The sequence below is a fragment of the Chionomys nivalis genome, chromosome 7 (genome assembly GCF_950005125.1).
Source record: "Chionomys nivalis chromosome 7, mChiNiv1.1, whole genome shotgun sequence".
NCBI lineage: Eukaryota > Metazoa > Chordata > Mammalia > Rodentia > Cricetidae > Chionomys > Chionomys nivalis.
The window spans coordinates 99,909,220-99,925,013 of record NC_080092.1 but is presented as its reverse complement, the minus strand read 5'-3'; the positions used below and the strand labels follow the sequence as shown (position 1 = coordinate 99,925,013).

The following is a 15,794-nucleotide window of genomic DNA, read 5'->3' as shown; positions in this document are numbered from 1 at the left end:
CAGGGTTTATAAGGGTGTTCTGGGGGCGTGGGAGGCTATCACGATTTTGGGATTGGTTGAATTTTTATTTTTCTGTAGGGAGGGACCTGACCATTCTCTCTCTCTCCCCTAGAGAAGCTGGGAATGGTTGTAAGAGAAGTCTGGGGAGCAGGACCTGGCCTTTGGAGCTCCTCAGGCTCTTCTTCTGGAGGGGTCAGGGCAGAGCAGTTAGGGATGGAGCCTGGCCTCAGGAGGTCACTAGGGGCAGGGCTTACAGGGGTCTCTGAGAGCAGCAAGGGAAGCTGTCCTGTGCCAGAGTTGGCATAAATAGCTGACCTAGACCAGGGTGTGTGAATTAGTCAGGCATCTCTAGGGGAACAGAGCAGATAAAATGAAAATACACAAGGGAGATTCAGAACTGACCCTGGAGAGCGAGGGCAAGCAGGCAAAAGCAATAGCTTCCTCCTTCTCTGTCGGCTGTCACCAGAAGGACCTTGGATAATCCAGTCAAGGAAGTCCCTCACAGGTGTGCCCAGCCGCCTGGGTTTTAGTTGATTCCAGAGAGAGTCAAGATGAAAACCAAGAGTAGCCACCCCAGGGAGTCAACCCAAAACAAACCCAAAATTGCCTAATGCCTGACGATTTGGTGCAGAACTGTAGTTTTTCTATTCCTAACCTCACTTCTCTGCCCCATTAATTCCCCCCTGGATGGGCACTTGAGGGTATAATCTTCCTCTGTCTGGTACAGAGCCTTTCACCCAAATGCCCATTCTGTTGGCTTAGGACGCAGAACCTTACGTAATGTGTGTCCCTCCCTCTTCATGATATGAGCTCAGCAGTCTGTAGTTTTTTTACAGATTTATTTTTACTTGTGGAAGTCTGCCATGAGTGCAGGTGCCTGTGGAGTCCAAAGCTGCTAGAGCCCCGGAGCTGGAGTCACAGGAGACTGAGCTTCCTGGCATGGGTGCTAGGACGTGAGCTTGGGTCCTGTGAAACAGCAGTGCACACTTTAGTTCCTGAATCATCTCTCTGGCTCTAGACTGAAGTTTTGTTTGTTTTTACCTTAAGACAAGTTAAAGAGCCTATGTAAGCAGGCGCCAGCTGGAAGGGCTGGGCTTGGGACTTCTTGCTTAGTTATGGTCTGGTAAACCTGAGCGAATCTAAGGCACTTCCTTTGGAAATAGACAGTCCCTGTTTTATTTCTTAGATAAGTGCTTCCTCATTGCTTTTTCTGCATTGTGGTAGATGCTGGCGATGAGCTGGGAACAAGAATATGGGAGGGCATTGCCACTGTGCTGTGCTGGTGTGTGGGAAAATAGTAAATACACTCGGGAAGAGGACTTTGAACTGGAGGTGGGGTGGCCTGTGTAAAGTGATACTTAGGGGACCTGAAGGTTGCCCCGCTCCTCTGTGGACTTGGGCATGGATTGTCATTTTCTTCAGTGGCGTGGCCACTGTTAAGTTGCCCATGTTTCAGTAAATAACCTCCCACCCCCTGTCCTGCAAGCAGCTACACACAAAAGACCCGGGGAAGTAGGAGAAGACTTGTTGGGGAGACGGTTTCAGCCGGGGAGGAAGGGATGAGAGAGGGTAGTGGGGGATGAGAGGACCAGAATTCATCAAAGGAGAGGGATTGAGTGTGGCGGGCAGAGGGGACAACAGGCACAAATGTTCCAGGGTAGGAGTGCGGTGGGTGTGTGGGGCAGCTGCTGAGGTCGGGGTGACATGGGCTGACAGTCACCAGGGGAGTTCAGACGTGTACACCTAAGTCGTGTAGTCTGAAGATACCTTTCACGAGGGAAATAGAAAAGACGAGGTTAGACCAAACTTGAGTCTGTGGTTGGGGAAAGACTTCCTGTAACACAACTGGCAGGACCTTGAAAGTTAGCGGTTTCCAGGGGAGGGAAAGCCCGGTTCCTCCAGACTCACTGAGCGCAGGCACTGTGCTTTATTTACCCGCCCTGTCTTCTCTTCCCACAGAACGGAAGGCATTTTGCAGAGCTGGAAGCTGCAGTGTGAAGAGCTCGAGTGGCAGGCCTGTCATCATGGAGCTGGCAGGCCGGAGGGCCAGCACCGGTACCCAGGTACGCCAGCCTGGCTTTGTTAGAGTGGCCAGGGAAAGCGTTTGGTGTTTGGGAGCCACTCATGCCAGGGGAGACGGGGTAGCAGCTGTGGGTTCTGTGGAAGACATGGCTGAGGTGCTGGCTGAAAGGAGCACTGATCTGGGTCCCTCTGCCTGGGAAGGAAGCCCAGCAGGAGCAGCACCTGAGCAAGAGACCATTGTAGGGGCTGCTCCCCGTCCCCCCACTCCAGTGTAGGGGCTGTGCCCTGCCCCCACACCACTGTAGGGGCTGCGCCCCGTCCCCCACTCCGCTGTAGGGGCTGCGCCCTGCCCCCCATACCACTGTAGGGGCTGTGCTCTGCCTCCCACTCCACTGTAGGGGCTGCGCCCCTCCCCACTCTAGCCCAGATGGAACACTAGTGTGCTGTGCAGCGTGCCTACAAAGAGGGTGTGAGTTGCCAGTGTTGCTGTCTGGAGAAAGGCGCATTCCTCGTTGTGTGTGGATCCTGAATGCTCGCGCCCAGGTTGACTTAGCAAGCTGAGGGAGCAGAAAGTGCAGAATGCAATACACATGTTATTCTCTGCCTGCTTGGTATAGAACGCAGGGCCTTGGGTCTCCTCCCACTGAGCACCCCTGTGGGCTCAGCTGCTTCTGCAGCCTGACCTTCAACACTTTATCCACCTGTTGTGGAGCTGTTCCCTCCTAACTGAACACTGGCTCCTGAAGGGCACTGGGGGCTCAGGAGAAACCCACTGGGCTCTTAAAGCACACAGAGTCCCAAGGCTTATAGACTTGTCCCCAAGGTTATATATGCAATTGCTGGGGGAGCAGACACTTGAGAGACAGCTGTGAGCCTTGGGGTGCAGGGCTTTGATACCTTGTTACTCAAGCCCAGCTGAGTATTTAAATGATGCAAACTGAGTCACCCATGCGTCTGTCCCTAAGGTAGACATGTTGCAGTAATTTCTGTGATCTTTTCTCAGTGTCTCTTCTGGGGTGAATAGATATTTGCTCACGTCTGTCCAGGGCCACATGAGAGATGTTCTGATGCAGGATGTTTCTGTATATGTGTTGCTTTTATTAGCTAATGAATAAAACTGTTTCAGCCAATGGCTTAGCAGAGTAAAGATGGGAAATCTTAAGAGATATATGTAGAGAGAAAGTAGGAGGAGTCAAAGACATGCCCGGTAACAGCCTGCGTAGAAGGATGCTGGAACCTTACCAGAAGGCCATCATGGCAATACATAGATGAATGGAAACGGGTTGATTTAAGATTAACTAGCTAGGAATACACTTGAACCATTGGCCAAGCACTATTGTAATTGATATAGTTTCTGTGATTATTCGGGTCTGGGCAGCCAGAAAAGCAACAACCAGTCTTCATTTACAGTGTTGCTACTCATCCACTGGTGTACTGGGGACACCCAGACTTGGGTCACTCGAGTCTTCTTCAAGGTGAGAACACTGGAATTTCCTCTTAGCTGAAGTAGCTCATGGCTATTTCAGTTAACAAATGGCAAATCTTAGCATGGCTTAGGGAAGGCACAGAATCTGAACTACTGCTTCTCTTTTCCTGCACGTTTTTCCTATTCCTGATGGATCTTCCTCATCCAAAGCCCGATTCATTGAAGTCAGGGCTCATCTCCATTTCTGGTAGATGTCCAGTGAGGTTGTTTCCTCTAGCAGAATGCTCTGAGACCAGTACAGCAGTGCGGTCTCTGCCATAAACAGGAGTCCTGCAGTCCTTTTACTCTGAGGAAAAAAATATCGCCCCATGTTCTAGACTGTAGGTTTTCTGTCCTGAACCCTACTGGATACTACAGCAGGGGAAATTCACAGAAACCCAAAACCATTTCGAAAAGCCTGGCCAAGGTCTGTGTGTTGTAGATGTAAACTCTGCAATCAGGAATTGAAACATTCAAAAATTAATTTGTGTGTGTGTGTACACGTGTGTATACTGAAGTTAGCCAGTTCCTTCCTTCTCTGACACAGGTCCCAGCCCAAGAAGGACTCTCAGCAGTAAAGCTCAAGTTTATTAAAATGGGACTGACAAAAATAGGGCAGTTCACTTTTGCCAGGGCTACATCTGTGTATTTTGCTCATGGACAGTACATACAGCATTTTGTACAGACACGTAAGGCTTTAAAGCATAGCATACAAAATGAAACATCTTAATTAAAATTCTTCATGACAAAAAAAAAAATGCCTAGCTAGGTCAAAGCCAAAAAAGGCCTTCACAGCAAGAAACAGTGTGGGGCTCAGCTGCCCTCTGATGGCCAGGGCGAGTTAAACCCCAATCTGAGGTATCAGCGGAGATCCAAAGTCAAGTTGGGAAGTTCAGTGAACCCTGTACCCTGAAACATCCATTCAGCAGGAAACTTGGAATGCAGACATCTGGGGACAGGTGGACTTCATAGTTTGGAGTAAGATTATCGCTGTCCCTGTGAACACAGTCTGAAATGAGTTACTGCAGGTCTGCTCAGGACAGGGTGTGGTCCAGATTCACCTTTGATGGTGGTCTGTGCCCATGGATGTGCTCCTGACCACCAGTCTGTATTTCTGCAGCTCAGAGCACATGGGCCCTCGAGTTCAAGTTACTGTCTCTGTGAAAGGAATGACTTCCAGCTGTGAACACCGGCTGTTCTTACATGGTGCTTGCCAGGAATAGGATTAGTCCAGAGGGATCAGGGGAAGCAGAGCAGATTGTGACATAAAGAGGCATCACGTCCAGTGAGAAAGACAGCATGAGGTCAGGGTGGGCTCTTTTCCCGCCTTCTCTTTAAGTGGTTTGTGCTCAGGGAAGCAAAGATCATGTTGAATGCTTACTGGACAGCTACACAGTCAGTAACTCTCCACAGTATCCCCTGAATAGCTTTCTTTTCAACTGTGCTAGCAATTGAACTCCGGGGCCCCATGTTTGGTAGAAAAGGGCTCCACCACGGAGCTATAGTCCCAGCCCCCAAATACCTCTGACCAAGGCTTGTAACACATTTTCCCTTGTCCCCTTTCCCATTTCCAGTGCTGGGGAGAGAACCCAGGACACTGTATATGGGAGGCAAGTGATCCAGCAGCCACCATCGTCCCTGCTCTCCAGTTCATTCATCATCCTTTGCCCCGGTCCAGTGTTCTCAGTGAGTGTTTGGCTTTGTCCCTATGCAATTTGGCAGTGGCTCATGCTGGGGTCGGTGTTAGCTCTTGTTCATGTGGCCTTACAGCTTGTATAAGCACCTTTGATTTCCTTGTGCTAGTTAGTGTGGCAATTTTCATACATCTTAGAAACCAAGAAATACGTGTGTAGCACTCAAAATTTTAGGGACTTGAAGGAAGAATAAATGTACAGAAAGAATACATGTTTTCTTCCTGTACATATTACACATGTACATTTATTCTTATACATGTGCAGGAAGAATAAATTCTTTTTTGTACCATAGACTAGAATAGGAAAAAATGTCTGCTCCTGTGCTTTTTCTCTCTGTGCAGTAAAGTGTTGGCCATGAACTATGGGGGAAGAGGCCGGCAGTCTTCAGAGGGTCAGTATTGGTCATGACCTTACTGTGGTTGGCTTTAGTTTCTTCTGGAATGTACAAGAGGCAGTTGATTGGCAATTTTGTATCATCATACATGAGGAAGTTTTGGGATAGGCACGTGTTCCAGAAACAGCTCGGTTCTCTAAAGCCGTCAGCTTGTATGGTGTGAGTAAGCCTGGAATCCAGTGCGGTGACCCCACTTTTCTTCATGCAGAGGCACAGCCTGTGTTGGGAGCTATGAAGGGAGGTGGGGAGGACCTTCCTCTCCAGCCAGGTTTGAAGGCTGAGCTGCTCTACCTCGCTTGCCGGTCCTGTTTTCGTGTGGCAGCCGCTTTCCACACTGAGATGCAGCTGGACATGAGGATCTCCTCTGGGAACTGGGATTCCACTTCTGGAAGGACATCGCTGTCTTTAGTCTCCATGTAACTCACTAGCGTGTCCCTGAGGCTGTGAAAGCAAGGAATAAGAGAGAGTTTGTAACATCTCTGTAACTCCAGTTCCAGGGGATCAGAATCCTCTGAACCTCCCCAGGGAATCAGACATTAAAGTGATGCAAAGGCTCGTATGCAGGCAAACAGCATACACATACAATAAAAATTTAATAGAGATAAACAGCCCCCAGTTAAGGAAAAATGATCAAGGGCGTCATTCACAAATGGATGATGAGTGTAAAATGTGCCCAGCCACTGTGTGTCTCCAAATCAGGGATGTCAGATAAAAGGAGACACTGGTGTTAGATCGTTAGATTGGCATGCTTGGAAGAGATGTGTGTTCTGTAGCCTGTGGCTTTTTACCAACTCTAGAGTGAATATTTGTGTGACATAATAAGAGTACTTGATATAAGGGGAATGTATGAGTTTGTAGTTTTTGTGTGGCCCAGATTGGCCCCAAACTTGCTGTGTAGCTGACAATGACCTTGAACATCTGATTTTTCTGCTTCTGACTTCTAAGTGCCAGGATTGTAGGTGTGTGTACCATGCCCCATCTCTGTAGCACTGAGGGATGAACCCAGGGCTCTGTGCATCCTAGGCAAACAGTCCACCGATGAGTTACATCCCAGCCTTCCTTCCTGTTTGCCTGCCTTTGTGTGTGTGGTATGTACATGTGTACACATGTCTGTGCATGTGTGTTCAGTGGTCAGAGGACGGCATTGTGTATCTTACTCTCTCACTTCCCCCCTTTCTTTTTTTTTTTTTTAAATATTTATTTATTTACTTATTATGTATACAATAGTCTGTCTGCATGTATGCCTGCAGGCCAGAAGAGGGCACCAGACCTCATTACAGATGGTTGTGAGCCACCATGTGGTTGTTGGGAATTGAACTCAGGACCTTTGGAAGAGCAGGCAATGCTCTTAACCTCTGAGCCATCTCTCCAGCCCCCCCCCCGCCCCTATTTCTTGAGACAGGGTCTCTTACTGAGTCTGGAACTTCCTTTTTTCCAGCTGGCCAGCAAGTTCCCAGGGTCCACCTGTCTTCCCCTCCCACATCCCCAGTGCTTGAGCTGTAAGCATAGGCAGCCACACACAAATTTTAATATGGGTTCCAGGGATCTAAACGTAAGTTCATGCTTGTGGAGCAGTCTAGCCTACTGGGCATTTAGGGAACCTCCTCCTTCATTTTAACCACAATGGACTAAAATCAAAGAGAGAACTCAAGAAATTAAAACCAAAGAAGCTTAGTATGGGGGACACACACTCCAGTCCCAGCTCTGTGCAGGCAGAGGCACATGGATCTCTGAGTTTGGGGCTAGCCTGGTCTACAGAGCTACCCAGAGAAAACCAAAGGTACAAAATAGCAAAGGCGAAAAAAAAAAAAAAATAGCAAAGGCATGGAAATTTCGCAGAAAAGGGTCTTGGATAAGTTGGGAGTATCTTCAAGTGTAGGGGAGGCCACTGGACAGCAGGGCATTCTGCCAGCAGCTGTACAAGGCCATTACCTCCAATTGGGGTTGAAGCCGCTCTCAGCCTGGGGGCCCCTGAGTTTCAGCACGATCATCTCGTGGAGCTCCAAGAGGAAGGTGTCTAAGCCTGTCTCATTCAGGAATGTGCTGAGGAGCCTTGCGTGCTGCGGACTGAGGTCCTCTTTGTACTTGACATCAATTTCCCGAAACGGCTCCTGAAGGATCAATAAGTGGTACAGTAAGACCTGGGAAGACCTGGGTGCTCGCTGCTCCCTCCGCAGCAGAAAGCAGAGGTGGGACTCACTTTGTTCAGTCGCAGCCGCTGTTCTGACTTATGTGCAGATAGGAGCTGCCAGAGGGCGATGATGTGTCTCAGCTGACATCTGTTTAAGGCCTGAAAGCGAAGCAGAACCTCGGTGAAGGCCAAAGTCCCAATGTGTCACCCCTGTGCACTAAGGAGTCTAAGTGCACACCGTAGGCATGTTCCCCCATTTCTGTCTTGAGCTCATTCTGTTTCCCTTGTCATGAGACAGTCACATCCACAAAGGAGCTGACCCATCCCTCACAGTCCCCAAGGTCTGCCGCAGAGTTGTGACATCACACATTGTGCAGATCTGCACTGCTCACAGATGGTGATAGCCTAGATGGTCAGTCTCCTTCTCAAATGTGCTGTGTGCATGCTGGACAGGTTGTGTGAGGAACACTCTTGATGTTCCTCTTTCTGGGGTTCTGACATGGATGTATGGTGGAATTAGGTAGGAATCTGGAGCTTCTGGGAGGGTCATGTGATTTCCCATGCATCTCCTTCCAATAGGACTTCCCCTCTCTGTTTTAAGGTCTTGCTTAGTAGCATACCATGACTTGGAACTCACTCTGTAGCCCAGGCTGACCTGGAACTGGAAATCTTCCTGCCTCATCCTCCAGAGTACTGGGATATTCCTGCAGGCTCGCCACTGGTGCTTACCTTTAAGGTCAGTGCTGTCTGATCGCCCATCTGTAGGACATCTTGAATGTACACATTCAGGTCCATGCCAGGATCCCCACCAGCTGTGCTCAGGAAACCCAGGGTGACTTCTACGACAGACAGGGCTTCACAGGCATCACTGTAGGACTGCAGCTGTCCTCTGATGGCACTGATGGCTGAGTTGGTGAGTGGGCTCTGGGGAACAAAATGCAAGTTAGGGTTGTGGTTGACATCTTGTTTCTCACCAACAGGGAAGAGTATACCTTTGTCACAGGTCAAGATAGAGCTGGGACAGGCTGCGTAGAAAACACATGGCTGATTCTTGGTGCACACTAAGTGCAGGCAGCACTACAGACTCCACAGTAATAGAGACAATCTCACTGAACCTCAGACAAATCTTATAGCCAGGCGGTGCTAGTGCATACCTTTAATCCCAACACTCGGGAAGAAGAGGCAGATGGATCTCTGTAAATTTGAGGCTAACCTAGTCTACAGAGCTAGTTCCAGCACAGCTAAGCCTGTACAAAAAAACCCTGCCTCGAAAAACAAACAAAATCAATAAGAAAGAAACAATCCTATGAGAGGACAGAGCCATTCAGCTTCCTCTCAGACTTGCTAGGAATGAGCAGGAACACATTTAAGTTCTTTGGCTGTTTAGCCTCAGCACATCCAGCTGTGATATGTTACTAGAAATCAGCTCCTTACAATGACTGTGTGTAAACTGAACAAGAAAGCTTGGTGAATGCTGCCCTGCTTCCTGTGTAGTAAGCCTGGCTTACAGGAGTCCTGGGGTTCTTCAAAAGACACTGAGCCGCTAGTGCTCACAGTGGACACAGGATGAGGCTGGAGCTATCTGGAGTGGATAGAGCCTCCCAGAGAAGGACAAGGGTTGTCAAGAGCACCTGTGCCGTTTTGTTCTTGATGGTCGTGAAGAGATGCTCGTAGTTCCAGTCATGTCTGTACACCAGGGTGGGTATTCCCTAATTGGAAGAGAAAAGTTCTTAGAGGTGAAATCCACAGTGGGCCCCCAGTACCTCAGCAGCGGGACCCTGCTACTCAGGGTGTTCCTGGGAAAGGCGGCATTGCTGCAGGAAGTCTGCTAAAGAAGCTGTCTTTGGAAGCAGTGACACAGCAGGTGCCAGCCGTGCTGCAGTGGCCTCAGGGATACTGCCACATAGATGCTGCACGACACTGAGTATGCACGGGACCCTAGAGGACCATGCACAGGAGGACAGCCCATTTACCAGCTCTTCAGTAACTGTTAAGTCTAGAGCTCGGACAAGGAGGTCACTCTTCTGGACAGCACAGCTGTCAGAGTGAATCAGAAACGCTCTGGGCACAAGTCACAGCCTAACTGTAGACTCCATGGTAAACTAATGGATGTCTATGGACACGGATAAACGCACAGGAATAATGTATCCGACCAGACTGGAACACCAGCTCTCCAGATAAGGAACAGAGATGTGGCTCTGCCACTGTGTTCCTTGGTGGCAGGAATCCTGTGTCTGAGGGCAGGCAATTAATAGAGTTAAGGTAACTGGAAATCTGAGCTGGAGCCAGGCCATAGGGCCTTCTGTGCCAGGTGAAGGGAGGCAGTAGGATGCCATGCTGGGCATCAAATACAGAGAGGATCCAGGGAGCCAGGATAGATGGCTAAAATGACAGGCGATGGCAGTTAATGGATGAGGACACACAGAAGGCATACTGATACCCGGGCACAGAATGCTGAGGACCAGTGCAACAGTGGCAGAGTTCTTTGGTGGTGTCCTTAATTAAGTCAGAAAAACTAAATGCTAAGTCCACTGAGACCAGAGGATGCCTTTGGGAGACTGAGTTTCAGAGGGTGGTACCAAAGGCCTTGAGATCACCACAGGGGGAGGCTGATGGAGCTGTAGCCATGCATGCTTTGGTGGCAAAGAGATGAAGCAGATGAGACTGTGGCTGACATAGTGCACTGTGGTGTCCCTCAAAACATGAATAAGGGTCCCTTACTCATGACAGACACACCAAGCATATAACTAGCAGAGGCTCAGCCTACCTGCAGGGTCAGCCTGGGCTTGCCCTGGAGGAAGCGGCTGCTGATCTGCCGCTGGATCTTCTCCAGGTCAAACTCTTGTGAGGTTTCTCCACCTTGCTGCACTTGGTACTGGCAGTTGGAGACGATCAGTGGAATCAGGTCCCGTTCCACGTCGTAGTGGATGACATGCAGGTCAGTAACCTCGGAGGTGTCTACAGAATAGCTGAGGGACACAAGACATATGATTGATATCAAAAGCAGACACATGCAGACACCCCTGCTTCGGGCTCTGTGAACTGAGCAGGGGAAAGCTGTATGTCTGTGCAGGACTCTGGAGAGATCGACTAACGGAGGGTCTGCCATGGAAGAGCAGAAGTTGGCAGAGGCTCAGGAGCCTAGAGCTGGACAAGCACCAAGTTCTGTTGACTTGGGCACACACCTGCCGTTTTCCGTGGAGAACTTCTGCACCGTGTTGACCATTTGATTGTGCAGGCTAATCAAGTAGCTGACCAAGGCTGTTGCACAGAGGCCCAGGCCCCGTCGCCGTGGAAGGATGACCTCAAATTCAGCATCCAGATCCAAGTCGGAGCTGCAGTAATCTTTTGGTAGCTTGATCTCACCTAGAAATGACAGGGTTATTCCTTAGCAGCCAGGTAGGGCTTGCTCCATGCTGTTTGATCAAGGTGAGGGAAAGAGGCTCACAGACACAGTCCCACCAGCTGACACACTTCAAGAACCTGGTATTAAGGTCTTGCCTCTACCAGATGTGCTGGCAAGTTTTCAGTGATTCCAGTTCTCTTGAAACCCGGTTTTTGGATTCAAGAAGAGGGAGGCTCTAATGCCATCATACTTCTCAGATCCTGTACTGGCTAGTCTTACATCAACTGGTCACCAGCTGATTCCAAGAGGGAGCCTCGATTAAGAAAATGCCGCCAGAAGATCCAGCTGTAGGTCATTTTCTTAATTAGTGATTGAAGGAGGAGAGCCCAGCCCATTGTAGGTGTTGCCATATTTGGGATGGTTGTCCTGGATTGAGTAAGAAAGAAGGCCAAGGAAGCTGTGGGGAGCGAGTCAGTAAAGCAGCAGCCCTCCATGGCCTCTGCATCAGCTTCTGCCTCTGGGTCTCTGCCCTGCTTAAGTTCCTGTCCTGACTTCCTTTGATGATGAGCAGTGCTGAGAAGAAATAAACCACACGAACCCATTTTGCCTCAACCTGCTTTTGGTCATCATGTTTCATCACAGCAATTGTCACTCCAACTAAGACAGGCTCCAAAGGGAGACACCTAGAGAGCTTGCGTGGTGCTGGCGTAACAGGCAGAGCTCCGCGCAGAGCAGTGTGCGCACACATCCTGTGTGACACTCTGCTGGGGGAGGAGGACACTCACCATTGGTCTCCAGTGACCGCCTCAGTGCGTTCCAGGTGGACAGGAAGACAGCGATCCGATCATGGTACAGCTTTCTCAGCCCATCTGTTGAGTAAAGCATCTGGTGAGAACCACGACAACAGTACAGCCAAGTTCTGATCCACACAGTACAAGTTCTGATCTCGGGATAGAACCAACTCTGTGCTGTCCTGCTGCAGCCGAGCTGGCTGGAATTCGTGTCTCCTCACCTCATGCTGAAAGCTCAAGACACATGGCACCTGTAACCAAGCCCTCGTCCCTTCCTCTGTAAACAGAGGGTCCTGATTTCTTCTTAGAGCTTGGGCAGAGTCATACCTGATTGGTGACTGCCAATAAAACCCCGGATGGAACTGTGCTCTGCTTCTGAAACGTTCTGGAATCGTTTCACTAGATCTCTTTGCAAGGCCAAGATCTCAGGCAAGAATTTCACCAACCTCAGTTCTGCTTCCTGCAGAAAGGAAGATGGGTAATAGTGATGCCTCTCATTAATCTTAGAAATGCTGTCGGTCACGTATTCTTTGTGGGGGATTGGTGCTGCTGATCCAATCTGGTCAGTGTTTCATCTTACATAGGGATGTACCTTAGAATTTAAATACAAGTAAGGGCCACCCCATTCTTTCACTAAGTACCCACAGATGGCTTGTAGGGTTACACTGTTCTACACACAGCCCACCCAGAGCCAAACCTATGTGCCAAAATCCAACGGGACAGAGCTGCGTTGAAGACTGCATCCTGTCTCATCCAGTAAAACATCAACCCAGGCTGAACCAAATACCTAACTGTGGGACCCAAAACTGCCAGAAGAAACAGGGAAACATGCTGGGTGAGGAGTGGTTTCTGGACAGGAATCCAAATGCACCTGTCAGATGGAAAACCATCTCACCCAGTCAGCAGGTGAGTGAGAAGACAGCAAGGGACAGATGCTGGCCAGGATGTGCAGAAAAGGGAATAGCATTGCTAGTAGAGTATAAATATGAACAGCTGTCATGGCAAAAAGTAAACATTAATCACCACACAGTCTAGCCTTTCTTCCAGTTATGCACTCACAGAAATGAGGTCACATGAGCACACACAACCGCTAAGGCAGCCTCAGCCTAGATGCCTGTCAGCAGACGAATGGGCAGAGAACGTGTGGTGTATGTCTCAGAGGCGGACACGCAGCCTCAGAGCACATGATGGATACAGTTGGCTTAGAAGTCACTTTATCTTTGTTTTTAAGATTTATGTATTTTATGTACATGAGTGCTCTGTGCATGGCTGTCTGCACGCCAGTAGAGGGCAACAGATCCCACTATAGATGGTTGTGAGCCGCCATATGGGTGCTGGGAATTAAACACAGGTCCTGTGAAAGATCATCCAGTGCTCTCGATGAATGAGCCATCTCTCCAACCCCAGGAGGCCACTTTAATAAATGAAATAAGTCAGATACAGAAAGATAAACACCATACACACGTATGTACGGGCTAAGGGAAGCTGACTTAAAGGAAGGATAGCAATCACTGCTCTACTCCACTGGTCTCCAGGGACCACCTCAGGGCACTCCATGTGGACAGAAAGACAGGGAGTTGATCAGGTAACTGCTTTCTCAGCCCATCTGTGGAGCAGCAGATGGAGGAGAGAGGTAGAAAGGTTGGCAAAGGAAGGGGGCTTAACCAGTGTGTTCTGTGTGCATCTATAGAAATGTCCCACGGGCCCCTTTACCTGTGTATATTAATATGTTTAATAGCCATCATTATTAAATTATAAAGAGAAGATAAAGTTAGTAGTGGTTATTGTTCCAAAGCCTCGGACCACAGCTTCCTCAGCCAAAGAAAACTGCCCAAGAGAAGCCACAGCGTTGACATGAGGACATTTCTTCTGTGAATACCAGAAGTTTCTGTGCTCGAGGGCCCCATTGGGTACAGGAACTGCAAGTGCTTCTGGGTCCTAGACAGGATTGCTGCATCTCATAGCTCTCCACCCTGCTTCCAGCCCACATCCCCACTTCAGTCTGTGCCTAGGTCTACAGATTGTGAGGAAGGTTTTACATACTAATAATATTTGCAGTCAGCAGACTCTGTAGATGGTCACCTGCTCCAAGCTACGAGGAGGAGACATGGCTCGAGACCTGTACCCTCATTGTTGTTGCTGAGTGGCCAAGTAGTCTCCTGGCCCTCAAGTTTTCTTCAGGTGACCACTGACCAACTTGTACCTAGTTTACATGTGACTCTGCTTCAGACTGCCTGAGACTGCAAGCAAGGACTGAAGACCCCCACCCCCCTCTCTCCTTGAGTCTCCTGCTGTCCACGTTCTGTTAGAGCCACAGCACAGGCGGCTGCTCAGAGCTCCACCCTACGAACCACTATTCTGAATGAAGGTTCAGGGCTTGTTCATTCCTGGGAATCATCTGCACAGAAAAAGCTAGGTCACCCAGGCGTCATTTGTACCTTTTGGAGGAAGCGCCAGAGGACAGGCACCGTTTCTTTCCCATTTTTCTGTTCCACAATATGCCGCAGGTACTCCACTGTGATCTTCTTCCTGCAGCTCCAAATCTTCGAGCAATGAACCACACTCTTTTGGGGCAAGTGAGGCAGGAAGGTTGCTGGGTCCCTGTATATGATTTTGGCCACAGGGTTGGAGCTGATGCGCTCATCTTGGCTGATAAGAGCATTTACAGCTGCCAAGGTTTGGTCAAGATGCTGGGTGAAGAAAATGACACAGAATTTTCCAACTGAGACACTGCTGCACACAGGCTGGACACCTAGTAACTCACTGTGGCTGCCGTCCTTTCTTGCCTGTCCCATTGCTGGTTTCTGCTGTAATCCAACAGTACCTGTTGTAGGGGTTCCCTCCCTGTGCACAGGGGACTAAGAGGACCACACCTGTTGCTTTTCTTTCCTCGCTTTATTTGTGCTGTGCATTGCTCCTCTCTGACAGAAGGGTCATTCATCCTCGACTACTGTGAATCCCAGCACGTCTCTACAGGATACAATGTCTGGTTCCCACCCTCAGATGCTGCTGTCTACAGTGACGATAAACAAGCTGGAGGATGAGGACACTGAAATTTGAACCTTGGTAGAGACTCCTGCAGCTCTTCCCCAGGGATGATGGGCAAAGATTGCTCGATAGATATGTGGGAGACCCTACCCTATCCTAGAGAAGTGCTAAGTGACCATCACAGCTCACCTTCAATTCAGGAAGAATTAGAGCTTCAAGATGCTTCTCCCAGTTGTTTCTGAATGCTTTGGTTGACAGTTCTGCATTAAAATTTAACACACCTACAAATAACACAAGAACGTGTGGGTTGCTTAGAACAAGAGCCATAGCAGCCTGCATACAGTAAGCACGAAGTAACTGTCAATTGAAAGTCCTATGTGGGGGATGTAAGCCCTTTCCTAAGTTCCCTAAGGATGTGAACTGTCCCAGACACAGTCTCTGCTGCTCCCACATTGTGACAGCATTTCAACCTCAGACATGTCCTCTGACTGATTGCTGCCACCACAAAGCCATTTGAACAAAAGTACTAAGGACAGAACCTAAAAATCACAAGCCCAGGAGCAGTGACAGAGGCCAGTGCCACCATCAGCTACTCCAGCTGCTACCCCTCAGACCGGCAGGCAGAGCAGACAGGTCCCATGAAGGTGGTGCAGATCCTGAATGGTGGAGTCTTCTAGGACTCCGTCATTTGTGTGAAATCACAGGACAACTAAAACCCATGGAACAAATTCCCTGTGATGCTGACTAGGGAGAGAGGCTCAGGAGGAGTGAGTGCTCTGTTTGCAGGTGGCATTTTCTATTGTCACTGCCTTATTATAAAGTACCACAGTGAATCCGGCGTGGTGGCGCACGCCTTTAATCCCAGCACTCGGGAGGCAAAGGCAGGGGATCTCTGTGATGAGGCCAGCCTGGTTCCAGGACAGGCTTCAAAGCTACATAGAAACCCTATCTCGAAAAACTGAA

General features: G+C 49.3%; 1 protein-coding gene across 1 annotated transcript in view; it reads right to left on the bottom strand.

Moving 5' to 3' along the window:
• Positions 1 to 4,076: 4,076 nt before the first annotated feature.
• Positions 4,077 to 15,794, bottom strand: part of LOC130877121 (E3 ubiquitin-protein ligase RNF213-like) — a 92,912-nt gene continuing 81,194 nt past the window's right edge. The window contains exons 57-67 of the mRNA XM_057774040.1: positions 15,021 to 15,112; positions 14,282 to 14,533; positions 12,171 to 12,303; positions 11,838 to 11,921; positions 10,892 to 11,072; positions 10,474 to 10,675; positions 9,338 to 9,415; positions 8,436 to 8,630; positions 7,776 to 7,865; positions 7,508 to 7,686; positions 4,077 to 6,016 (exon numbers count right to left, since the gene is read on the bottom strand). Of these exons, the coding sequence (XP_057630023.1) occupies positions 5,863 to 6,016; positions 7,508 to 7,686; positions 7,776 to 7,865; positions 8,436 to 8,630; positions 9,338 to 9,415; positions 10,474 to 10,675; positions 10,892 to 11,072; positions 11,838 to 11,921; positions 12,171 to 12,303; positions 14,282 to 14,533; positions 15,021 to 15,112 (1,640 nt within the window). The 3' untranslated portion in view covers positions 4,077 to 5,862. The remainder of the gene's footprint in view (positions 6,017 to 7,507; positions 7,687 to 7,775; positions 7,866 to 8,435; positions 8,631 to 9,337; positions 9,416 to 10,473; positions 10,676 to 10,891; positions 11,073 to 11,837; positions 11,922 to 12,170; positions 12,304 to 14,281; positions 14,534 to 15,020; positions 15,113 to 15,794) is intronic.